The following is a 26,438-nucleotide window of genomic DNA, read 5'->3' as shown; positions in this document are numbered from 1 at the left end:
CTCATCCTACAATGTTTCTATGATTAAATCTCTGACTCCTCCCCATCAGCCAATCACTGTGTGTTTACTCCATAGCAACGAGGTCAGCCCCGCCCTTACTCTTAGCTTAAGACTTCAGTCTATTCCTAATGCCGAGTTCAGACTGCACGATTTTAGCCCCGATTTTGGCTGTCCGACAGGTTTTGAGAAATCGCCGACAAATGCCCGAAATCACAGGCGAATCGGTGCTCGTGCACGCAAGTGACAATCACGCAGTGTTCATGAGCAAAGACGTGATCTGAGAGAATCACCGACGAGTCGCCGACGCCCGTGAGATATTTGGCATGCTAAATATCTGGACCTGTCGCCGATTCATAATCCTGCTGTATGAAAAGTGTTCTGACTGAAGACTAGATCGCGTTTCCTTGTCACGTCTCACGCGTGTTTGCGTGCCAGACAGAGTTGTCGGCGATTCTTCCTATTGTAAAGTCATGCAGTGTGAAACCTTCTGTCGCCGATCCATCATGCAGTTTGAACACATCAGTGACTGAATGCTGGCCAAGATAGTCATGCAGTGTGAAAAGAACAGTGACCCGACTACTTTGAAAATCGTGCAGTCTGAACTCGGCATTAGTAAAAGGAACTCTGGAATAGCCTTCCTGATAATGTTAGGGGCTCAGACTCGCTCACCCAGTTCAAATCTAGATTAAAGGCGCATCTCTTTAGCCAAGCATTCACATAATGCATCACATACCAGATCAACTACACATGACTATCTTTGCTTAAAGTTATGAACAGCAGCTACGCTAATTATTCTCCTTTTGCTTTTCTGTTTTACCTCGGGACACCGGCCCTGAGGTGACTAGAGAGTACATCAGCTTCAGTTTGGATCCAGCCTCTTAAGAAGACCTCAGATGACCAACACCTGTGAAGAGACGGCGCCAGCTCCTGCGAGGACTTCAGAAGACGCAATCATCTGGATCAACATTCACATTGCACAATCTCTATATCCTAATTTATTGTTAATGTAATTCATTTTCCAGGAGCTCTTTGCTTCTACCTTCAGTTAAACTGCTAACAGTGATTGTAATTAATTACCTAAAGTATATTATTTGCTAACTACATTCTTTAAATTGTAATGTTGACATCCATTTTCTGTAAAGCTGCTTTGAAATGATATGTATCGTGAAAAGCGCTATACAAATAAATTTGAATTGAATTGAATTGAATTAAAAGTTTGTCTCAGCGGCTTTGTGAATAGGTTTTAAGAGAAAACTCTTAGCTAAGAACTTTTACTGCTATTTAGGAGAACTCTAAGTGATAAGATAAAATGTTTTGTGAATACGGCCCAACTTTTACTAAGGAATAGAAAGTCTTCAGATAAGAGAAAGGGCGGGGTTGACCTCGTAGATATGGATGATGTCATCACGCCTACTAACTATGATTGGCTGATGGGGAGGAGCCTCTGTCAGTGATTTAATCATAGAAATATTGTAGAACTAGGTATCATGTTCCAAGGGGTTAATAAAAGGCAAATTAATCCTTAAAGGCAAAGTACTGTAAGGAAAATATCCATATTAAAATGTTATAATCTAAAATAACTAGCTTCCAACAAACGATAGTACACATACTGCACAAGTCGACTTGCACCAAATGAGCAACTCCAGACTCAATGTATGAAGCAGGATGTAGGAGTATCATAAGCTTAGATGCCTCTCCTGGTTCAAACAAATAGGGCTGGGCAAAAAACCCTTTAAAATTCCTTGTTTTAGTCTTCTAATTCATGACCGGTGTTTTGTTTTGATTTACACAACAGTTCTGTCTGGTTCTTGAATCTGATTGGCTGACAGCCGTGCAATATTCTAGTGATAGACTCCTACCCAAGCGGCAACCTCCCCCAGTTTCTTTTGAAGCCAATACGGAAGTGACTTAAACTGCGATTCATCGACTGCCTGCTAGGGACAGGCTCCAAAAGAGAGCAGAATCTCATTGACCATCATGTTAAATTAGCCAAGTTTATAGCAGAAAAAACATGTTTACAGTCTGGTTCACATTGTGTTTTGGTCTATACAGCGAATTTTGCCCTTCATGACAACTCTGAGGGTGGTGAATTTTTTTTATAACTCATCCGTTTAAATTATATTAAGCCTTAAAGTTCTGCATAATTAAGGGCGTGGTCACTTGAGTGACAGGTGGATGCCGCTGCTGTCTGTGAGCCGTCATGTTACCTCATCCGCTAATTTTAGCCACCGAATTTGGAATCTCAGCTGTATTTGTGCTTTTTTTGGATTATTTTATACAATATATGGCTTGCTGCATACTAGAGACAGAAGTCCATCTGTGTAGATGTGCTCGCATGTGGGAGATAAACAACACACGTTGAACATTTGAGAGATATACAGATTCTGGTACCATATAGGTACGTTTTACATTATAAACAATGCTCAGATTGTATCCTTTCTTGAAGAACGATGATGGAGAGAAAATCATTCAGAAGACATGTAATGCAAACAATGGATAATATATAAATATTTCATGGATTTAATGCTTTCATGGACAAAAAGTACAGTTTTTTTGTTTTGTTTTGCAATGGACATTTTACCCAAGTGTCACAGATTGGATTCATCTCTCTAATGATATTGTTATCTTTATTAATATTTTAGTATCTAAGATAGATAGCAAGGTGGGCGTGGTTTCAGCAACAAGTCGCATGGGCTCCAACTATGTCCCGCCTCTTTGCCCATTTTCAGTTATCCGGGAGTGACGTGAGGTGACGCGCAGCTAAGATGGCCGCGGCCTCATTTTCGCATCAAAACTGCTGTTCAGAACTCTATGGGTGACGTCACGAACACTACGTCCATATTTTTTTACAGTCTATGCTCCTACCTTCTCACCGTTTGTATCACTCCGCTTGAAGTGACCGCCATGGCGGCCGATCAAATCCACTGTCATTTTTGCGAATACTACTTGTTGTACCAGAACTGTAGTTTTAATATTTTTTAGTCGAGAATGTATTTGTTTGGACCTGAAATATCTGACTTGTATTTAATAATAGTGCCTATTTTACAATTTGTTTTGACGTTTTTGGAGATGCGAGCTCCAGGGTGTCTACGGCCGTTCAGGTGTCGTGTAAGCACTGAGAACTGCTTCATCTCGGGCAGTGCTTCGGGGATTTACTGCTGGCTCTTACAGTGGTTAAACACGAGACATAATTAAATTTCAGTACATAAAACTGGCAATCTTTGGTCTTATTAATCTAGTATTTGTTCCAGAGCAAGTCGAATTGTGCTATGTTTAATTTGATAGTAATTAACTTACATCCTTTATACAGCATATCATATTGGCTAACGTTACAACTAGACGGAGATATCAGACAAAGACTAATATAATATTATGGACATTGGCTTGAAGAATGAATGTTATGCAATATATTAGACACCGGAGGCAATCTCAATCTCTCTCTCTCTCTAATACTGTACAAAATTCAACGAGTTTCAATGGAGGGTCTCAATGTTCTTTCGTTACTAGTTCTAAAGTGACGTTTTAGAGTTAGTAACGGAGGCTTGGACCAGCTGTTAACTTGACATATGAATCCATGGCGGAAGGAAGTAGTGCTTCACAAAAGAGGGTTTTAAAGACACTCCGTTGTTGTTTTTATTTGTTTACACACTCGTGCCGTTGAACTGTTACGCTTGTAGTTGTGCGATGTGGCAGTTTAATGCACAGGTAGTTCCAGTCAGTTTAATTACAGTTCGAAATCAGTCCATTACTATAAACATTGGTAACCATAGTAACACAGTTATGCTTGCAAACAGAGTGAGAGACATATATGAAAACTTTTATTGAGGTAGGCTAGACGGAGGATTTTTGCATATTCACCATACAAATGAAACGATATGGCAATTTTAAGAAATGGGCCCAGACTTGGAGAAGACGCTGAATGACAAATCCGCTGGACGCGAATACAGTGCTGCAAGTTTGATGTGTCTCAGAGCAGGTATAAACCGTCACATTACAAAATACCACATCATAAGTGACTTCAAGTCAAGCAGTGCCGTCTTTAAAATAGTTTTAAAGCGCTACAGGAAAAATGGAAAAGACACCAGCATTCATCATCTGCGAATTACTGAGTCTGACTTAGAGAAATGCACCTGCACGCTCCCCTTTCACTCCCACAGGACTTGTAAGAAAAGTTTGGTTTGACATACAGCTGTGTTTTGAACAGAGAGGAAGAGAAGGAAACCAAAACCTATCAAAATAGTCTTTCGTTCTCCGGCAAGACAAGAATGGGAAAGAGTACCTGACCCTGGCGCATAACCCAGAGACAAAAAACCACAAGGATCCCACTGCATCGGATAGGGAAAATTTACAAGGATTCATTTTTGCGAGCCCTGGCGACCCACATGGACAGCTTTAAAAAATATCTGTCAAAGTGTCCAGAAATTGCCGGAGCATTCTATTTGCATCTGAGACGCATCCCTCTATGCAAACTCGAGAGCACCGAAGTGTGGTTCTCCAGGAAGCCGATGGGGCTCAACTACCTTTGTGAAGAGGTTAGTAATAGATATTTCGTTTTTTCCTCCTGAATTTAAACTGTGTTTATATTATTTTCCAAATCTAAATTGTATACTTTAAATTCTTGTTGTTCAGGTGGAAGGTATCTCACAAATGTACAGATCATGTCAGTGACAGGCCACCAATGCGAGGCGAGGTTGTGCTCATATTGGGCCCCATCTTTGTCAGAGAGGAGGGCATGGAGTGACATACTGACATCTAGAACCTCAACAAGCAAAGCGAAACATAATTTCACCTTCAAGCCTAAACCTGAAATAACCCTACCCTTTTCCATGTCTAATTTCACGATAAATGGAAATGTGGAGTTTAACATCAATTAGTATAATGATGAGTAAAACAATCCCCAATTGAAATTTCCAACTGTTTGATTTTTTTGTTTTCATTTAATTTAATGCATTTCAATAAATGTAATGATTTAGTGTATGACATGATTATTTCAAATAATGATTGACTTGTCACTGTCAGTGTTGCCTGTCATTCATAAATAATTTTAATAAATTCACATCAATGCATACAGCCGTCTGCCTGAAGCTAGTTTTTTTTATAACATTTTAATATGGATATTTTTTCTTACAAAAACCCATCACTTTACTTCAGAAGCCCTTTATTAACCCCCTGGTGTCATGATCATGAGTTGGAGTGCCCTGTTTAGCCACCAGAGGGCACTCCAAAATGGACTATTATTGAGACCATTTTCACGTTTCTGTGAGCTTCCGTTCGTAAATAATCAGCTGTTTTGTCGCGAATGTGGACGAAACAGGAAATACGCTCTCAAACGGACAATCTCCAAACCATCGATCAAAGCGTGCTAACGTTTTAGGACAGGTTGATGGTATATAAATCATGCCCGAACTTTAGCGTTTATCAATCAAGCCAAACCGTCCATTCAGAAACCGAGAAATTTGACACTTTAAGGTAAGGAGGCTGATCTCAGGAGATCTCGAGCTGGCTTGACTGAAGTTTCCGTGAGGATTTATAGTTTATGGACAGTTTTGATTTCGGTAATTACATCTTGAAAGGCAAAAGCATTGATGGCATCTATAAAAGAGATATCTGAAATAGAAACGAAAGTGATAATAGAGTGGAATGCAGTGGAGGACGCACGAGAGGAGATCTGTGCGTTTAATTGGTATGTGTATACTATAACTTTGATCGTGAATATGAAAGTGCCTTTTACGGTCGCATCGTGGTGCTCCCGTGTTCCCAATGTGAACGTTAGCTCCAGTCCATTACAATTTAGAGCGGTTAAGGCCCGGGTATACTTCATTTCCCGCGTTCCATTCAGTCTCGCGCGAGCCTTTCAGAGAAACTCCTTTGCCCATGAGCGCGGAAAGACCATGGGAAAGACGCGTACGGCGCATTATGTGCACCGCCCGTTGTCACTGAGCCGCCCGCTCTCCCTGATACGGCCACGGAGCACCCTTGGTCGGCCCTGCCTTAGACTACATTACCCATAATTCACCTCCTGGACTCATTATCCTCGTTTCATTGCACCCGGCTGTTTTGTGTTTCCTCATTAGTGTCTGTCGTGTGGTTTGTTATAATTTGTTACGTGCACTTTTGTTCTCTGTTTTTCTGGTTTTTGTGGACTGTGCTGTGGAGTTTGACCCTTGCCTGTTTTGTGATATACGCCTGTGGTTTACCAAATAAATGCTGCGCTTGGATCCTAACTTCTTGTTTCTGTGTGCAACTGTGAGACCTGGAGCCTTATGGATTATATTTATGATGGAAGGATGCATTTATTTTGGGCTTCAAAACATGCCCCACATTCAATACCATTATAAAGCTTTGGAGAGCCAGGAGAAAATAGTAATTTACACCCTGGGCAGTCATGGCCTAATGGATAGAGAGTTGGACTTGTAACCCAAAGGTCATGGGTTCGAGTCTCAGGTCCGGCAGGGATTGTCGGTGAGGGGAGTGAATGTCCAGCGCTCTCTTCACCCTCAATAACATGACTGAGGTGAGACCCTTGCAAGGCACCGTACCCCCAACTGCTCCCCTAAATTTAGGACTGACATGTCTGATAATGCTATTTCATGTATTCTGACTTATTTACACTGTTAAAGAGTTGGATTCTCATTCTAAACATGGTCAAAGTTACAAAACATGAGTTGGACGTATGACGGAGTATTTCTGTGGCAAAAACACTCTTCCAAATCCTCATAAACTTTTTTTTTTCAAGTATGTGCCTTTGTAACATCAGAAAGGTTGGAATTCCTTGTACAGGCACTTCTCCCGGAAGGGTGCATGTGCACAGGTCGACCAGAGCGAGATAAGGGCACGCCCATCAACACGTTTTCAGGTTAACGGAAGTCGTCGGCAGCGCTGCACAGGTCATAGGACTTCAGGAAATCAACATTGTCACCAAAGAAGTGTGTTTTTGGTTGTGAGGGAAAGACAACCTTGCTTCCCAAAGAACCCAGCGTTAAGTGGAGCTGAGAGTTTTGTGCTCATGCAGTACATTGATGCGCTCTCGACATTCATTATTAAAATAACCATAAAAACTGATTGTTACAATAACTTTTTTTTATTGGTTAAAATGAATGGAGAATATCTCATGTTTTTCCGTGGCTGCTCGAGTCCTCAGGATCGGCACTTATGGTTTCATAAACAAGGCCCAGTTCCACACTGGATTTACAGATCATTTGAAACTGAAAGATGGAGCAGTCACGGTGATAATGATCAGGGTCGAAACAGCAGGTGGAGAGTAAAACTGCTTCAAATGTCTGTTTTTGTTGGCAATATATGCGCCTAATTGTAATATAATTTAAACAATACGAATGTAGTGAATTCATAAATTCATTATTCATTTTTTAATACGCTATATTCATTATAGTGATTCAAAAGTTATCCAGGGATAATGCACTGGTGTATCTTGTAGACGATCTCTACACAAAATATATGAAGGATGTACTACTACTCTATAGGTACTCAAGGTACCCCCCCATTTAAGATGTTTTGTGAATACGACCCCTGATCTGTAGTTGATTCTCTGAGACGTCAAAGCAATTTGTTGACACAAGTGATCTAATTATCATTACAAATTGAATGTACAAGCTTTCTACATAAAGTGGACAGCCATTTTCAGCTCTCTCCAGAGAAGTGTTGGCTCTGAAGTTGGCACAGGTTTACATGTGTCTATACGGTGAACTGGTCATTAGTTTAGGAGACTATGCACAACAATATCAGTCCATATGAGGAAAACTGAGGCAGTCCACAGAAAGCAGATACTGATCTGTTTGTCCTAAAAGGCACACGACACAATACTGATCTAGAAATAAAATCATAATTACAATGAAAGTAAATATTTCAACTCACCAGAAAGAGTAACATTAAATTTCTTGAAAGAGGCTTTTCCATTTCTGATGATCTTTAGTTTGTATTTTCCAGTGTGGATAGTTTCGATTCTCTTGATGGTGAGATTTCCAGTCTGAGGATTCAGAACCACTTTGTTTTTAAATCTATCATCACTGAACTCAGACTCTTCTCCTGTGTTTTTAGCTACGAGACTGTTGTCATATCCAAACATCCAGAATATCTCATCTCCTGTCTGTATTTCAGTATTGGCACGTAGAGTCACATCCGCCCCCTCCATCGCTGACACTGAATTATTTTTATCAGCACAAAGAAACAGAGAAATACAGGAGAGAAATCAGAAGCAGAAAACCAACAGCAGCAGAAATAAACAGAAGAAACATTGTCATATCACACCTGACATACTGGATCACAAACACATCATTTACTCTATTTTAAGATGAAAAGAGCTCAACTTGTCATTGTAGAAATCTGAATGTAAGTATAAATCTCTACACCTCATGTGTGTTTGACTGATGAAACTGTGTTGAACTCCAGTCTGTGTTTCTAAGAGTAAAAATCCACTCAAATGACATGAAATATGAGTGTGTTGAATTGTGTTTGTGTGAAGAAGCGCTTCTGAATGTTTGATTTGTGATCAGATAATGACTGGACTGCAGTTCAATAATGATCAGAAATAATGAGGAGGATTGTGACTGATAAAGTTGATAAAGTTGACAGTCTGTGTGAAGAACAGTTTCAGATGGAAGCTGCTCCCAAATGGCTAGTTCAGGCCTGCATAGACTTCAATATAAACTAAATCAGTCCAAAATATGTTCTGCAATAAATATTTTCAGTTTCTAGACTACTTTAAGTCGTAAAGTGAGCTTTAAATATTAAAACTTAGTGTATGGCTTCAGCAGGCAGGTAGGCAATGTGATGAATGCACTGATTCATGATGCCTCTGCCCTCAACAGAACATCCCACATGGAAAGAACCTATATGTGGATATATGCGCATATATGAAACCTATATGCAGTGTATATGTACATATATGCTGCATATATGCACATATATGATAATATATATGCTGCATATATGTGCATATATACTGCATATATGCTATATATATGCTGCATATATGCGTATATATACTGCATATATGTGTATATATGCCACATATAGGCAAAATTGAGGTGCATATATGTGCATATACAGGAAATATAGGTCTCCTGTATTGCTTCTTCATATCCATATATATGCCCTATACATACAAGATATGTCTTCTATATAGCTAATGGCAGGATCTGGTCATTTTGTAGCTCATATCTCATTTTTGACTGTCATACATGATGCCTAGCTCATATTTTCTATTATCAAGGCAAAAACTAAGAATTAACGAAAAAAAATATGCAAGAACTTATGTATGTGCGAATGTAGCAGTTATGTATTTAGACAATTATTTTGTGATTCCACTTGCCATGACCATATTTGGGGTTTCCTGCCGCCATGCTGACTTGGGGTGTTGACGCACTTTGCTGCTTCCCAGTCTGCATGAGACATCACAGCGGTAGGTCGCACAACCCACATGGAAAAAACCTATATAAACATATATGTTTCAATATAGGTTTTGATATAGGTTTTACATATATGTGACATATATAAAATTGGCCGTTTTCCTATATTATATGTACATATATGTACATATACGCACACATATATGTACACATATATATATATACACATATATGTACATATATGTACACATAATATAGGAAAACGGCCAATTTTATATATGTCACATATATTAAAAACCTATATCAAACCTATATTGAAACATATATGTTTATATAGGTTTTTTCCATGTGGGATTTCTCCCAATGTTAGTCTGTGGTGAAATATGGACACTGTGTCCTAACTGAGATCCATTGGGGCAGAAATTAGTCTGCTCTACTTGTTTATGGTTACTTTACATGAACCTAGACTAAATCATAGGGGTGACCCTGAATAGTCGATGATTCGATGCTTCGATAGGAGGAGCCTGATTTGACTACCAATCTCACCGTCAAATCTTCACAGAGGTCTTATGAGAAGAGATATGCTCAGTATCTGATTTTACATAAATGTAGCCTATGGTTCTCTCCCAATAGGTTAATATACAGCCTATTATTTTAATGCTGTAAATAAAACATGTGAAAAGAAAGAAGCTTTTATTAAATATTTCTAATGTTTGTGAATAAATCCAACCACCCCTTTGACAGATGTATATTTCACCAAAGTCCCTTTAAGGTCATCTTTGAAACACCTCTTGGGCATCCAAGTGCAGCTCCTATCTCTTTGAACGGGGAAACATCAAATTCTCCAAAACTGTTCACCAACCTTACCATTAAATTTCATATTTGAAATCACCAATGAATTCTGACAACAACTGTCTCATAAATTTTGTTTCTAAATGCTCGAATGATGACAAAAAATGTCTGTGGTTACGTTTCCCTGGTTCCCTGAATAAGGGAACGAGACGCTGCGTAGTACACTTTGGGAACGCCTCTGCATGATACGTCTTGAAGCACTCGTGCAATCGAACCAATAGTGTGACGGGACATTAGAGCAGGTGACGTCATGGACCAGGAAACTATAAAGCACTATACTGAGAACTCCAGCTTCTGATATGGATGAAGCAGATGCTCACAGGGGTGCAGGGAGTATGGCTAAGCTATGCAGTGTCTCGTTCCCTTATTCATATAAACGTAACCCGAGATGTTCCCTTTCATGGGAACATCGATGCTGCGTAGTACGCTTTGGGAACGCAATCCCAACTAGGCCATAAGACCAAACACCTGATTCCTTCCATTCCTTCAGGATGAAAGTACTAAGGACCCTGGAGTGGAGCCCAAATAAACCTAAAAACGTATGCTGAGATGACCACCCAGCAGCATCACAAATGTCATTAGGGACTTTAAGCAACAGCTGTTGATGGAACGGCAACGACGACCGGAAGTAAACTGTCAACTGCTGTAGCTAAAGAAAGCAGAAATCACTAAGCAACAACAAAGAGGACAGCGTGGATCATTTAATCATTTGACATAGTAAACAATACATTACATGTAAATAAAAGCAAGAGAATGGTTGCTTTTGGCATTAAATGACATACAGATACAACTAAAATACCACTTAACCATAGAACATAACATTTACTTATCTAGTCTGTCACGTATTATCGACTACGGCAAATCGGCTACTCTCCTGTAGTAGACGGTTATAGTAGAATGTCAAGAAGTAGCAGTAAAATAGCCAGAATGCCATTGCCGTTGTATCAGCAGCTGCTGCTTAAAGTCCCTATTAAGGGGAATCCCCGACATCAAAGCCTTTGAGGCAGCCATACCCCTGGTAGAATGAGCCCGGACGGCCAAAGGTGAAGGCTGCCCGGATGACTCATAGTCAAGAGATATGGCCTCGACCACCCACTTGCTCATTCTCTGCTTAGACACTGGGCCTCCTTTCTTAGGAGACCTGTAGCACACAAACAATTGTTAAGTCTTTCGCCACAGGTCAGCTCTGTGGATGTAAGTGTCTAAAGCCCTCAATGGGCAAAGCAGATTTAGTTTCTCTTGATCCGGGTTTGTAAAAGATGGAGGACAGAAGGCCTGCAGTACGATCCGCCCTAGGACATTGGTGGGGACCTTGGGTATATACCCAGGTCTATGATGCAGGAAAGCCTTGATCATTCCAGGCGCAAATTCCAAACATGAAGGAGCAACAGAAAGTGCTTGTAAATCTCCAATTCTTTGAGAGATGAATACAATAGCCAAGTCCCAGGACTGAGTTCTTGTATGCACAGCAGGCCTTAGCCTCTGGGTACCATGAAGAAAACGTATAACTAAGGGGTTTTTTTCCCCACAGAAAGTGGGAAAAAAACCTCGGTTGGGAGACCGGATTCTATGAGCTCGGCCCCCTCAGAGGCCAAGCCCACAGTTTCCATAACTCCGGGCGGGGGTAAGTTATCATGCCGCCTGCTTGAGACAGACGGTCCTAGCTGACTGGAACCTCCACAGGGGAGCCTTCTAAGAGAGACACTAGGTCTGTGAACCACACTTGGGTTGGCCAGAACGGGACTACCAATACGAGACGGACCCTGTCCCGCCGAACCCTCTCCAGAACTCCCAGGAGCAGAACAATCAGGGAAAATGCGTACAGACGCAGCCGAGGCCTTGTCTGTACCATGGCATCTAACCCCAGAGGGGCTGGATGAGTTAGAGAGTACCACAGCAGGCAATGAAAAAGTCTCTTTCAAGGCAAATAAGTCGACTTTTGTGCGACTGAAATTTTCCATATGAACTCCACCACCTTGGGGTGGAGTCTCCATTCCCCGGGCCTCGGCCAGTGTCTCAACAGGATGTCTGCTCCCACATTTTGATGCCCTGGGATATGAGCTGCTCTCAGGGAGAGGAGCTTCCCTGGGACCATAGGAGACTACCGACATGTTGTCTCTACGAACTAACATGTGGTGGCCCCTCAGGTCTGGGAGAGAGTATTTGAGTGCTCGAAATACCTCCATCATTTCCAGCCGATTTATGTGCCAGGAACGATGATGGTCCTCCCAAAGACCCTGAGTCGAGAGACCACTCATGATCACCCCCCCAGCCTGTGAGAGACGCATCCGTCGTTAGCATTACGCGACGACAAAGAGCCCCCAACACAGGACCCTGGGACAGGAACCAGGGTTTTTTCCACATGGCTAAGGCACGAAGGCATCGCCGCGTGACCTTGATCATGCGGAAAAGATTTCCCCTAGGAGAAACCCCTTGGTCCTGAGCCACCACTGTAAGGGTCTAAAATGCAGAAGGCCAAAAGGTATCACGTTGGATGCAGCTGTCATCAGACCGAACAGTCTCTGAAACTGTTTTACAGTGTGTGACTGGCCTAAATTCACCCCATTCACGGCCGAGAGAATGGAATTCACCAGAGCAGGAGACAGACGTGCCTGCATCGTGATGGAATCCCAATTAAGTCTCAACCCTAACCTTCTCATGTGATACAGAACAACATTTCGATGCTGGACTGCCATGTGCTCAAATTGAGCTAAATTCAACCAATCGTTGATATAATTCAACACGCGAATGCCCTGGAGTCTCAGAGGAGCCAGAGCTGCATATCCACGCATTTTGTGAAGGTGTGGGGTGAAAGCTAGGCAGAAAGGAAGAACCCGGTAATGATAAGCTTCACCCCTAAAGCAAATCTGAGGAACCTCCTGTGCTGCGGATGGATGGATACATGAAAGTACCCTCCAACCCTCTTTGGAACAAAGTACAGACTGTAAAACCCTGACAGCTTGCTGGGAGGAGAAACCCTATATATAGCTCCTTTTTGCAAGAGCGTCAGCACTATGTGTTCCAATTCCAGAGACTGCAAGGGGTCCATCTACAATAGGGAAGACCCTATTGTGAGCAGTACCCATTGAGAAATACTTGGAAGAAGTTTCCATTCTACCAGAAATTCTACTAAGGCAGCCAGTCTCTCGAGTTTTTTTTATTTATTTATTTTTTTTTTTTTTTTGAGCATTTGACTCGGCACCCTGAAGCTGTGAACAGGCAGGGAGCAACTGTATCAAATGTCAACCAGCCCTCCTCAGAGGGTCAGTGGAGACCGCTGCGCTCTGAAACACATGAGGTGGCAGGGTTGGCAGAATGGCCCCCTGAGGGCACCGAGTATGGTAAAGAATCCTCTTCAGAAGGGGCTACCCTCAAATGTCCCATGCCACTGGCATCAGGACCTCTTCAAAGCCTTCTTGGTGATAATAACAGTTCGTAGATCTGTCTTACACAACAAAGCCTGTCCCGGTCCCCAAGCTTTCTGCGGGGGAGCATGGGTGGCGACACTTATTAGCCAATAATAATAGCCAAGTCCCAGGACTGAGTTCTTGTATGCACAGCAGGCCTTAGCCTCTGGGTACCATGAAGAAAACGTATAACTAAGGGGTTTTTTTTCCCACAGAAAGTGGGAAAAAAACCTCGGTTGGGAGACCGGATTCTATGAGCTCGGCCCCCTCAGAGGCCAAGCCCACAGTTTCCATAACTCCGGGCGGGGGTAAGTTATCATGCCGCCTGCTTGAGACAGACGGTCCTAGCTGACTGGAACCTCCACAGGGGAGCCTTCTAAGAGAGACACTAGGTCTGTGAACCACACTTGGGTTGGCCAGAACGGGACTACCAATACGAGACGGACCCTGTCCCGCCGAACCCTCTCCAGAACTCCCAGGAGCAGAACAATCAGGGAAAATGCGTACAGACGCAGCCGAGGCCTTGTCTGTACCATGGCATCTAACCCCAGAGGGGCTGGATGAGTTAGAGAGTACCACAGCAGGCAATGAAAAAGTCTCTTTCAAGGCAAATAAGTCGACTTTTGTGCGACTGAAATTTTCCATATGAACTCCACCACCTTGGGGTGGAGTCTCCATTCCCCGGGCCTCGGCCAGTGTCTCAACAGGATGTCTGCTCCCACATTTTGATGCCCTGGGATATGAGCTGCTCTCAGGGAGAGGAGCTTCCCTGGGACCATAGGAGACTACCGACATGTTGTCTCTACGAACTAACATGTGGTGGCCCCTCAGGTCTGGGAGAGAGTATTTGAGTGCTCGAAATACCTCCATCATTTCCAGCCGATTTATGTGCCAGGAACGATGATGGTCACGATGATGGACACTTATTTATTTATTTATTTATTTTTGGATGAACGGTCAGACCAGTACACTGAAATGGCGAACCGACAGGGAACAACTGAACTGACCCTCCTCTTCTTGGAGAATCACTGGAAACCGCTGTGCCCTGAAGCACACGAGGTGGCAGTGTTGGCAGAACGCACTCTTTTCTTTTAAATTCCTCGATATTTAATGTATTCAATATTTCATTTAATCCTCAAATTAAATGCAGCCAGAAACAAAGAGTCAAAAATGACATTCTGAATATATTAGAATACAAAAAGAATTATAGCTCGTAATAGTTTGCAAGGAATTATAGGGAAAGAGAGAAAGGGGAACTCCCGTCTGCCCAGTTCCCTCCAAATATATATATAAACACATTATATATAATATGGGCACGTAATCTATGTGCAGCCTCGGAAAACGCAAGATCCGAGCCGTATGTTCTTTATTGCAAACTTAATCTACGCGCTGCCTCGGCAAACGCAAGATCCGAACCATATATTCTTTATTGCAGACTTAATCCACGTGCTGACTCGGCAAACGCGAGATCCGAGCCTTGCGTTAGACTTTTATTCCCTCGAGAATAAAGCCAACAAAGCCAACTTCCGCTAGTGCATATATTTCTCTTTACACTTCAGGACATTTTTATGAATTGTTAAATATTTTCTTATTTCTTGGGCTTCACTTTCTGACTTTCTCTGTGTCTTGGGATTTTTCCATTGTGCAGCTTATGTACCCACCTAGACAAAACAAGAAGTAGCAGTCCTTGGACACACTGACACTCTCACACACAACCAGAAGTTGAAGACACACACACATTTACGCACATACATTTTCTTATTTGTTATTATTTTTCTTGAAATGCCATACATGGTAAGTTTGATTCTTAAGTTGTATGATTGGATGCTCAAGCCATCCTGGAGATTGTTGTTTAAACTATGTCTATAAATATGACCCTTCTTCCTGAATAAATCTGAGAATGCTTTGTACCACACTTGATCTGTGTCTGCTTGGTCATTCTCCCGAGGCCTCGCGCTGCTGCTGCCACACATCACAGGGGTTGAGGCGCCTGTTTCTTAACTGATCACTGGAATTACAAATATTCTACCTATTATTGAGATTTTGATCTAACATGAATGAACTCTGTCAGCTGTGAAATGACGTGCATGCTTCACTCCCAGCAAACAACACATAAATCGCATGCATCCCTACTCGCTTTGTAGTGTAGCACTGGGAAGAACGCGACTCAAACTGCTGTTCACTTTCTTCATATATATATATATATATATATATATATATATATATATATATCTTCAATATTTGTAAATTGACAAATTCAGAAAGATATTTGGAATTAAATAATCAGACAAGTATTACGGTCTCAATATTTCAAATAAACAAAATATTCATGGCTTTCAAACACAATGATTTGTCTTTGATGTTAAAATAATAAACGTGTGATTTTGGAACACGTGAGTGAGGTGGCGAGTCCTAAAATCGGTAACACAATATCCACCTCCTCAGAGCTGGACATGTGAAATACTGGTGCCTCGACCCGGGGGAAGAAACTGCAGAGCGTGCTTCCACTTGGGAAACGGCACTGAACCTGGAAGGTAAGGGCAGAGAAAGGGCAGCGCCCATCTCTAATCCCTCTGCCATATTCATCTGCGAACCCCATGATCTGAGCCACCGCTCTGCCTCAGCAGATGCGGGACCCGACTATGAAGCACGCGAGCCGCGGCGCCCTCCTCAAAGAGTGCCCGGCTGGACTGGAGAGGTTTTATATTACAATGCTCGCAAACAACCCCCTCGAGGGCCACCTACTATTCTTTAACAATGTCTGGGATAAGAAAATCTAAAATGTAGAATCGGATGCACTTTGAAATGGTAAAAGATGATCCAAAAATGCAAGTTGTGCCAACAGCTCATGTCCTACCGCTCAACAACGGAAAACACTGCGGCACGCTTCTGCCGACCAACACTAACCAGCTGACTAGCGTGAAAAAGTCCCATTGACTTTCAATGCCGGAATGTTCAGAAATTTGAATTTCAACTGTCAATTTCTCAAACACGCACACACTCAGGCCCTTAGTACCCTTTCTCTCACTCACATCTCTCACTATTGATCACAGTGTCAGAGAGACAAGGGGGCGGGCTCATTTCACTCAGACAACCAATCAGTTGCTGTGTCCCAATTCGCCTAATTATACTACGTCCTAAAAGTATGTACTGTTTTTGTAAAGTAGTAGCAGAAGAGTATGAAGCTTTGGGACATACTACCTCATCATAACTGTGTCTTTAACGGATGTTCTGTCGCTTGGTTACGCAGCCTGTAACTGTTTAATCTGCCCTGTCAATCATCTTGTCACAGTTAAAATCCTCCACATTCAATTAAATTTATTTTCCTACCGTTTTAGAGAGAAATGTAGTCGCACGTTGATCTGCCAGTCATGGGTCTTTCATGCGGAGAACTCTCCTCATGTTTACATAATGATGCATTTAAAAGTTACTGACCAAACGCATCATTATAAAAGTTCACAATGCTGTTGCAGATGAAATATAATGTGGATAACATTTAATAAATATCTCTTCGTCAGGTTATACTGATTATTAATCACTCAAGCCCCTTTATCTTAACTGCTCTGCTTAACCGTCGGTCTCGCACATCCATCATGTTTGTAATTTTTTGACACTTTTTTTAGTATTTGTAGTTCTAATCGAATCCTCGTCCACAGCGCAATGTGTTATGGGATAATTACCCCCCAAAATCTGCCATAATATACTCTGTCAAGTTGTTTTAAACTCTGAATTTCTTTCTTCTGTTGAAAAAGTTATTTTGAAGAATGTAACCAGACAGTAGACAATAGAGACCAGCAACTGTTTGGTTAACCCACAATCTCCAAAATATTTTATTTTGTGTTCTGCACAAGAAAGAAATTAATACAGTTTTGAAACAACATTACAGTGAGTAAATAATGACAAAAAGTTACATTTTTGGGTGAACTATCCCTTTAAGGACAAGCGACCACATGGTTTTGCTCTGTCACTTTAAAGACCTGCGCGTATATCTATACAGCCACGCATCCAATTTTCTCTTAATTGTTTACTTTCCCTTTAGACATAACCAACTGTGTTTATGTAAACTTTGTGCGTATTTGACAGTATTAGAGCAATCAGACTCTAAAGATAACTCAGTAGCTAATCAGTGTTTTGACAGGCTTTTAGTGCACTGTTTGACAGGCTTTTAGTGCCTGTGCTCTTCGGGTGAACGTGCTCTGAAAAACGCATGTCAGAACAGCGACCAGAACCCTTCCTAGAGCTGGCTGTCCGACCAAACTTTTACTTTGTCATGTCTATTCATACAATAAAATATGTATACACTCGCCATAACCATTCATATTTTCGTTCGTATAATATTAACAAAATTTATAAATACTCAAAATTCAAATGTAAATTCCTCCATCGGAGAGCTGTTAAAAAACTCTTTCAATGGCTCTGGTCCACCGTAGTTCTGACTGGTGACGCGGTGCACAATGACAGTTGGGTAATTTTACCTCTGTACTTCTTGTGAAGTGATGTATCGGTGTTCCCTTATTCCCTATGCCATTCACTCCCTTCGGAATGGAATCTCTCTTAAAGGAACACTCCACTTTTTTTTGAAAATAGGCTCATTTTCCAACTCCCCTAGAGTTAAACAGTTGAGTTTTACCGTTTTCGAATCCATTCAGCCGATCTCCGGGTCTGGCGGTACCACGTTTAGCATAGCTTAGCATAGTTCATTGAATCTGATTAGACCGTTAGCATCGCGCTTAAAAGTGACCAAAGAGTTTAGATATTTTTCCTATTTAAAACTTGACTCTTCTGTAGTTAAATCGTGCACTAAGACCGACGGAAAATAAAAAGTTGTGATTTTCTAGGCTGATATGGCTAGGAACTATACTCTCATTCTGGCGTAATAATCAAGGAACTTTGCTGCCGTTCCATGGCTGCAGCAGTGCAATGATATTACGCAGCGCCCGTGAGCCCCTGCTTGCACAGGGAACGTGCCTTGCAACCATGGAGACGTTTGTGAGAGACGCTGCGTAATATCATTGCACTGCTGCAGCCATGATACGGCAGCAAAGTTCCTTGATTATTACGCCGGAATGAGAGTATAGTTCCTAGACATATTGGTGTAGAAAATCGCAACTTTTCATTTTCTGTCGGTCTTAGTACACGATTTAACTACAGAAGAGTCAAGTTTTAAATAGGAAAAATATCAAAACTCTTTGGTCACTTTTAAGCGCGATGCTAACGGTCTAATCAGATTCAATGAACTATGCTAAGCTATGCTAAAAGTGGTACCTCCAGACCCGGAGATCGGCTGAATGGATTCGAAAACGGTAAAACTCAACTGTTTAACTCTAGGGGAGTTGGAAAATGAGCCTATTTTCAAAAAAAGTGGAATGTTCCTTTAAGATGGCGAAATACCCTGTGAAGTCCACTTGCAGTCGAATGGAACGCACCTTTAGTTTGTATTGGTTTGTAGCATTGATCAGCAATGTCATCGAGCGATTTTTGCAGGTTGTGCAAAAACACATGAAGGTGAGTGATATTTACACCCAGTCGAGTGATTTGTTTGAAATACTAAAGTCATTTAGCATTGTTGAGAGGTTAAAAGAAATTGGATTGACGGTCGTGCTTGCCGTTGCTTCTCTATCATCATTGTGTTATACCCGTTAATAGTGAGCAAGGTGGATAGACCAGTCTGTGATTGGTTCTCGCAAAAGTGTAACAGATGCCGTAGAAATGAATGTAGGGGTTTCCAGACGGGCAAAATCAAATCGCTGGCAGATCAGGCTGGGTTTACCCATTCTAGCAAAATGCATCTGCAGTATATTGGCCTTTCTGCAGTTATTTATATTTATTTTTAAGATTTATTGATCCAAAATGTTTTCATTAATTTTCTTCTGTATGTTTGTGTGGTGTTGTGGTTGTGAATGTTTATCCACATTGTACATGACCCAGGGAAGGGTCAGCTGACCCGTACTGAACTGTGAAAGTTTTCACAGATCAGAAAAGTGATGTACATGACCCAGGGATGGGTCAGCTTACCAAAACTGACCTGTGAAAATTTTCACAGATCAAAATAGTGATATTTGTGACCATATATATATATCATATTATACAAAAAACGGGGGGCAGAGCAAAGAGAAACACGGCCACGAGATAAAATGCTATTGTGAAAGTTTTCACAAATCGAGCTCGACCTAAAACAATGTTATTTTATTCCAGCAGTCTGCGTGTTTATTGGTAGATGTTAAACATGAAGAATGCCTTTCTTTCACATTCCTTACAGGCGGACTTACCAAGGGGTTTATGGACAAGAGCTTTACTGTGAAAAAATTCACAGATCAAGCTGGTGAAGATGACAGTGGTTTCATTCCTCTAAATGTCCAACATTTGGAGCTATAGCCATTATAAAATTAAGAGTCGCTACGAAAAAAAACCTGATTGCGGCCCAAAGGACAGCGTCACCTTAATTCACAAATCATGGAGAACGATATTCGGTATTATTTGCATGTATATGACAGCGCAATGCATATTTATAGCCAAAAGAAATCTGAATATCAAACCGCAAACTATCTTTACTGCGGTCTAAAACCGCTCCCAAACGTAAGATTGTTGTCTATAATAACACTGTAAGTACCCCTTAGTTCCAAAATACTTACAGTATAAATAATTTGTTGTTACCCCTTTATTCCTTTACATATTACATATTGTTCCTCTATACTTACACATACTTACTGTATAAGTACACTATAATTATCGAAAGTTACGCTGTAAATTCGTTGTAATTACGCAGTACTTTCCGGGCTGTAATCTAAAGCATTACCAATCCCATTAAAGATAGGACAATGGCCACTTTATTTGGACCAGCTTGCTCCTCAGAATCACAGCCTGTAAGTGTGATTAATTATTGATGTATATATTTTCTATTGGGTGTTCAAAATACGTAGTTTTGTGTTTTATATTGTGTATGTCTCCAGCTAACCATCTTAATCACATTATTACGGTCTTACTAAAATACTTCTGCTGTTCAGCTGTGGCCCATATTACCTAAAACTGTGTCCATTAATGCAGGATGGAGCAAGATTTGTGATGGAGTTTGGGGTTGAATAACTAGTTCTTCCAATGTTTCATCATCGGACTCGTGCTCAGATTAATATGGTAAAATCAGCCCCATCGTTACTGTCTTACAGTGTGTACAATCACTGAGCTTTAGGAAGAGCTGAAGTTCAACTGTGGAAATAATGGGCGTTTCACTTCCATCAGGCACTTTAAGTGGTGGACCAATTACAACAGACTGGGCCATATGACCAATCAGAGCAGAGGCTTTTGGAAAGGAGGAGTTTAGAGAGACTGAATCATTGAACAATGTGGTGAAGTGCAATGTAATTTATGAGGAATTAAAGTGTTTTTTGACCTTTGATGAATGTAAACTTGTTATACGAGACCTTCAAAACAGAATTACGGAAACTTTAAAATGGCATAATATGGGTACTTTAACATTTTTTTTTTCAAATTAAGAGTCATTTAACTTCCTTAATTTTAAAGGAGTTACATATTCATTTTGAGGAATACTGAATCTGTTTTTGTACAAGTGAGGAAAGTAAATGCATCTATAACAGGGAAATTCCCATTATTTTAACAGCATTAACTAGCGTTAGCGTTACTTATTTTAATAAGTAACTCGGATAAAGTAATCAAATTATGTAACTCGTGTTACTTGTAATGTATTGCCCACAACACTATTAATGGGTTATACAAATGTATCTGTTTGTCCTTACTTTGAAATACAACAAAGAAACAAACAAACAAAATTATGCAGGTGGGTCTGTAGTAGGACTATGGCTGGTGAGATTCTGAAGCTCTAAATATCCTGTTTATGCTGCTATTACCTTTATCAGGTAGTTTACGTCCACAACAGCGTAACAGTCGATTTGGTAGGCAGTCACATTTTCCAGTTATGCAACAGTCATAAATGCCCATGAAGACAACTGCCAAAACACTGAAGCCAACGATCACGCAATAACCTATAAACTGAAAGAAAGAAAGAAAGAAAGAAAGAAAGAAAGAAAGAAAGAAAGAAAGATAGACAATATAATAGAAGAACAGTCCATGTAATCTTGATATGTTGGGGCTGTTTGTATTTTAATTAACTCATGTTATTTTCCTTTTCATTCCTAGCATTGTGAGGTACAGACAAAGCTAATGTAATATGTATTATTATATTAGACTAAAAGGACAATATATTGTATTATATGATATTTACCTGAGACTCATGAAAATACTCAAGTGTGCGATGCATTTTTCCATGATCTTCTGACGAGGTATTACACAACATGTTTTCTTTTGGATAGGGATGACACCATGACATGTTCATCTTCTTATTAATAACATAACATCCATCCCAGTCTGTCTTGCCACAAGTAAAGTAGTCTCCATCATGAAACAAGAGGAAGATCCACATTACAGGTGGAATCAGACATGATATGAGACTTTTAGGCCAGTTCTTCTGAGTATCATCATTCTCTCCATCAGGGCAATGAAACCATCCATGTCTAAAAGGCTTTAAATAGAGGAACATTAAACAAAAAGTAAAAAGAGCAGGTCCAATGAACATGAACGCAGTTAGCAGTCTATTCTGAAGTACTTTGCATGGGCATGAGAAGTGTGGATCCAACAAGGCCTCCAATCCGATTAACAAAAGGCTCAATGGTACAGATTTGAAAAGAGATGATGTTGTCAGGAATCCATGTAGTTTCTTTAAAAGATCTTGAAGCAGCGGCATGATGCTCCTGTCTCTTGTAGTCTGACGTCTGGTTCACAAGACTTTAATATGGTATAACAGATTCCCTTTAATGAAGAAGATCATTCATATCAGCAAAATGAATAAACAGATCATCCAATTTTGCATTTTTGAACATACAAACATTTTGCAGACATGTTAACCTAAATGGTGTAAAGTCGTATACCTGTATATAGTAAGTAGTATATATTTTATGAAATGTACACTTTCACCTCTCTCATGATAACTTCTTAGTGGATTACATCAGAGAGCACAAGAAAAACATTAAAACAATTCCAAGACAAGACTATAGCGTAGCTGTATTATGAAGACAGACTCTGAGCTTTTGATTTTCCCTGAATGACATCATGAAACCATGAATAACACACATCAATTGTGCATCATTGTACAGGCCTACCTGTGACTAGTTTCAAGTCGCCTCGAAGTATGAATCTACTGTAGATGCAAACATGGAGGTGAAAGTCTGCTGCACACGCTTATACTAACACATTCTTTATTATCCCTTTGGAAAACTGGACACAGAACATGCTGGATATCCTTTCCTCAGAATATCTATTCACTACACTCCTCCTTATGTAACCCCTTTTTGACGCTATGGGCCAATTTTAACTTGAAGGGTTAGTTCACCCAAAAATGAAAATTCTGTATTCTTGTCGCTTTATAATATTAAGGCAGAACCACTGTGGTCACATGAACTGATTTAAACACGTTTTTAGTAGCTTTATCTACAGTGGCTTTGCTCTTAATAGAGGCCTCACTGAGCCATCGGATTTCATCAAAAATATCTTAATTTGTGTTCTGAAGATGAACGAAGGATTTACGGGTGTGGAACGACATGAGGGTGAGTAGTTAATGACAGAATTTTCATTTTTGGGTGAACTAACCCTTTAACATGCCCACATAGCAGACATACTTGGCGATGTATGACAGTGACGACACAGCATCAATGACAGCAAACAACATGAGGGCCGATTGTTGGTGAGAGGTGTGTGGCCCAGATCATGTGGTCCAAATCAGCCTTGTGACCACACATTTTACTTTTATATTTTTATATCATTTTTGCAAACCTAATGAGAATAATTGAAATGCATAACTGAATAAAAGAATAATTAAGTGTGATTTAAGGCGGTGTGGTTTAAGGCAGATGATTTAACTTTCGATGATCTCAAAGATATTTAAAATCTTAAAATTTCTGTAATTTAACCATTAAATGACATGCAATATTTATTATACTTATTTACTTTATCATTAAACGATCTTTAATTACTTATCATTCTTTAATTACTTTAATTACATATCATTTTATGACTTCTATTACTTCTATTGAATTAATTAATTATTAATCATGTTAGCATTAAGTATTTGATGTGATTCATAGCCTGTAATGTAATTGTGCAATGGTTAGTTTAAACAAATGTGAACTTTAACCATCCTCACGCTAATGTTCATGGACTACCTCAGAGAAAAAAAACGTATGAAATCGTTTCAAAGTTGAGCAAATAGGTGTGCTACATAAATAAAGACAAAACGACATAAAAACAAAAATAACCGCCTTCCTGCAACTATAATTTGAATTCACTTCGATGTAAGCAACTTTCAAAGCCTGCTGCACAGAGTTCTGTATGTTTACCGCAGTTCCTTTTCCCTTTGGAGAATAGCAAACCACTGCTCCTCCTTACTTTACACAGCATTTGGCAGCAGACAGATTGCTTCATGTTCTTTTGCGTAAATGTATGTTTTTTTTTATTGTGAAAAACATTTATTAACTTCACTGTCCAAATTCAGTTCACACATCAAAGCTGTCCTGCTGATTCTACTACAAAACTTTTGTCTTTTTACATAATCATAACAAAATCACAAAATCATTTTCATAAAATCATAACAATTATGCAAAAACACATTTGCTATAGTATAACCAGCAGGAGAGCACTGATGTGTGAACTGAATTTGGTGACAGTACAGTGTGTTACAGTAACATTATTGACTAAACTTTTTGGGTTTTGCACTTTGCAGAAAAAAATAATATTCATGATGCAGCAATAGTTTTTTTTAATTATTCTACAAATATGTGTATTTTATGTCACTGTCTAAGAGCAGTACAAGTGGCTCAGTGGGAAACACTGTCTCCTCCAAACAAGAAGGTCTCTGGTTTGAGTCCCAGCTGAGCCAGAAAGTCTTTCTTTCAGATCTGGTTTTCCTCATAGTCCAAAGATGTGTGAATTACAGATTTTAAGTTGTCTAAAGGTGTGACCGTGTGTTTTACTGCCTATGGATGGAGCTGTGGCTGTTTTTTTTAACCTTGGACGGAGGTTCCATGAACATCTATATCGGGCGTTCAGAAGATAAAAAAAAAAAAAAAAAAACTTTAATTCTGGCTCCTCAGTGGATGTATTTTCAATGTGTGCCAAGACATCAAAAAGAAATCTTCTGGATATAACTTTGCTTTATGTTTGAATAAATCCATCAGTTAGCCATTGTTTAAATGTTTAGCCTATATTTCATATTCATAAAAACATATCTATTTGATATAAAAAAAAAAAAAAAAAAACTGCCTTATGTGAAATTTAAATGTTTGTACACCTCAGTTTTTTAAGTGTTGATTATTAAATCAATATTATTAATCAGTTGATCATAACCTTTATTTTCATTTTCCATTTAGTTTTTTGGCTAAAATAAAATGTTAATATTAATTTCAATATAATTTAATAATATTAATTTCAATATAAATTCAGTGCATCACTAAAATGCATGAAATAATTAAAATGTATTAGCCTATTAGCCTAATACAATGATAGTGTTATATTAATATAACTATACAAATTAAGTCATGTTCGGTTTTGGTTTGGCGCTGCTAGCAATATTGGGCCCTATGAAAGAATATGAGGTTGGGGCCCCTACCGCACCCATTCCGCACCAAACAATAATGACCTATTACTTTTGCTATTGCTTTTGACCTCTAGCTATCAGTATTTAGTCAGAGACCTACCATGGCTGTAGCTGTCACGAACTTGGCCTCTGTGGTTCCCTCCGATCGCCACCAGAGGGCTCCCTCACCTGAGTACTAACCTGTCCTGGACTACATTTCACATACCCCCATATCTGGGCTGATTACCCACACACCTGATCCCAATAACCCGGACTATTTAAGCCTACGCACACACTCACCCTTTGCAAACTCTTGTTTTGCCCTGGCTAACATTACAGAGCGTTTTTCCTGTTTATTGTGATTCTGTGTATGACCTTGGACTGCCTTATACCTCTGTGTTTTGCCTGCTGCCTGCCTTGTGATTTAATTTTCCTGGATTACTCTGCCTTGTCTGCCGCCTGCCCTGACCTTTTGCCTGTCCTTGTTTCTGATAACGTTTTGCCTTTGATATTGCTATTGCTGGTTTTTGACCCCTGCCTGTACGACTACGATTGTTTAATAAAGCTGCACATGGATCCCTCCGAGTCTGCCGCCTCATTACAGTAGCACTAGCAGATGATTTATTATACAAATGTAAATGTAATAGAAAAATACAGTACATTAATCAGTAACACTTTAGAATAATGGTCCGTCATTAATAAGTAATTATGCAGGAAGTAATGCAGGACTAATGAGTAGATCTACATTAACACTTCAGCTACTTCTATTAACTACTATAGAAACAAGCTTAACTAGTCAGTAAGTAATATCAAATTTAGAAGATAGTTCCTTATTAGCTAATCAATAATTACCTAATAAGATTACCATCATTAATAACTATTAACTAATGGACAAATTGTAAAGAACATTATCGTGTGTCTGAGATGTAATCAGTCATAATTTTTACTATGAATATAGTCATAAAATGCATCATTAATTACTCAAATGTTATCTAGTCATTATGCAAGAACTACTAGTGATCTGGACCAATATTTTAAAGTGAAAAAGATGTTTTTCACTGGTTCTGATCACTAGTAGTTCTTGCATAATGACAAGGTAACATTTGAGTAATTAATGATGCATTTTATGACAGTTGCTCACATCTCAGACACTTTAATGTTGTGCTTAGTAATTAA

The 26,438-nt window shown here is 39.9% G+C and overlaps 1 protein-coding gene across 2 annotated transcripts in view; it reads right to left on the bottom strand.

The window, feature by feature from the left end:
* The window catches only part of LOC137015277 (uncharacterized), a 62,531-nt gene that overhangs the window by 21,266 nt on the left and 14,827 nt on the right, over nucleotides 1-26,438 (bottom strand). For both annotated transcript variants that reach the window (XM_067380131.1, XM_067380141.1), the window contains 3 exons: nucleotides 21,861-22,444; nucleotides 21,487-21,628; nucleotides 7,873-8,157 (listed from right to left, as the gene is read on the bottom strand). In XM_067380131.1, the coding sequence (XP_067236232.1) occupies nucleotides 7,873-8,157; nucleotides 21,487-21,628; nucleotides 21,861-22,379 (946 nt within the window). In that variant the 5' untranslated portion in view covers nucleotides 22,380-22,444. The remainder of the gene's footprint in view (nucleotides 1-7,872; nucleotides 8,158-21,486; nucleotides 21,629-21,860; nucleotides 22,445-26,438) is intronic.

This window comes from Chanodichthys erythropterus, chromosome 3, assembly GCF_024489055.1.
Source record: "Chanodichthys erythropterus isolate Z2021 chromosome 3, ASM2448905v1, whole genome shotgun sequence".
NCBI classification, from domain to species: domain Eukaryota; kingdom Metazoa; phylum Chordata; class Actinopteri; order Cypriniformes; family Xenocyprididae; genus Chanodichthys; species Chanodichthys erythropterus.
Note: the sequence above shows the minus strand (reverse complement) of the source record. Positions and strands in the feature narration are given on the sequence as shown.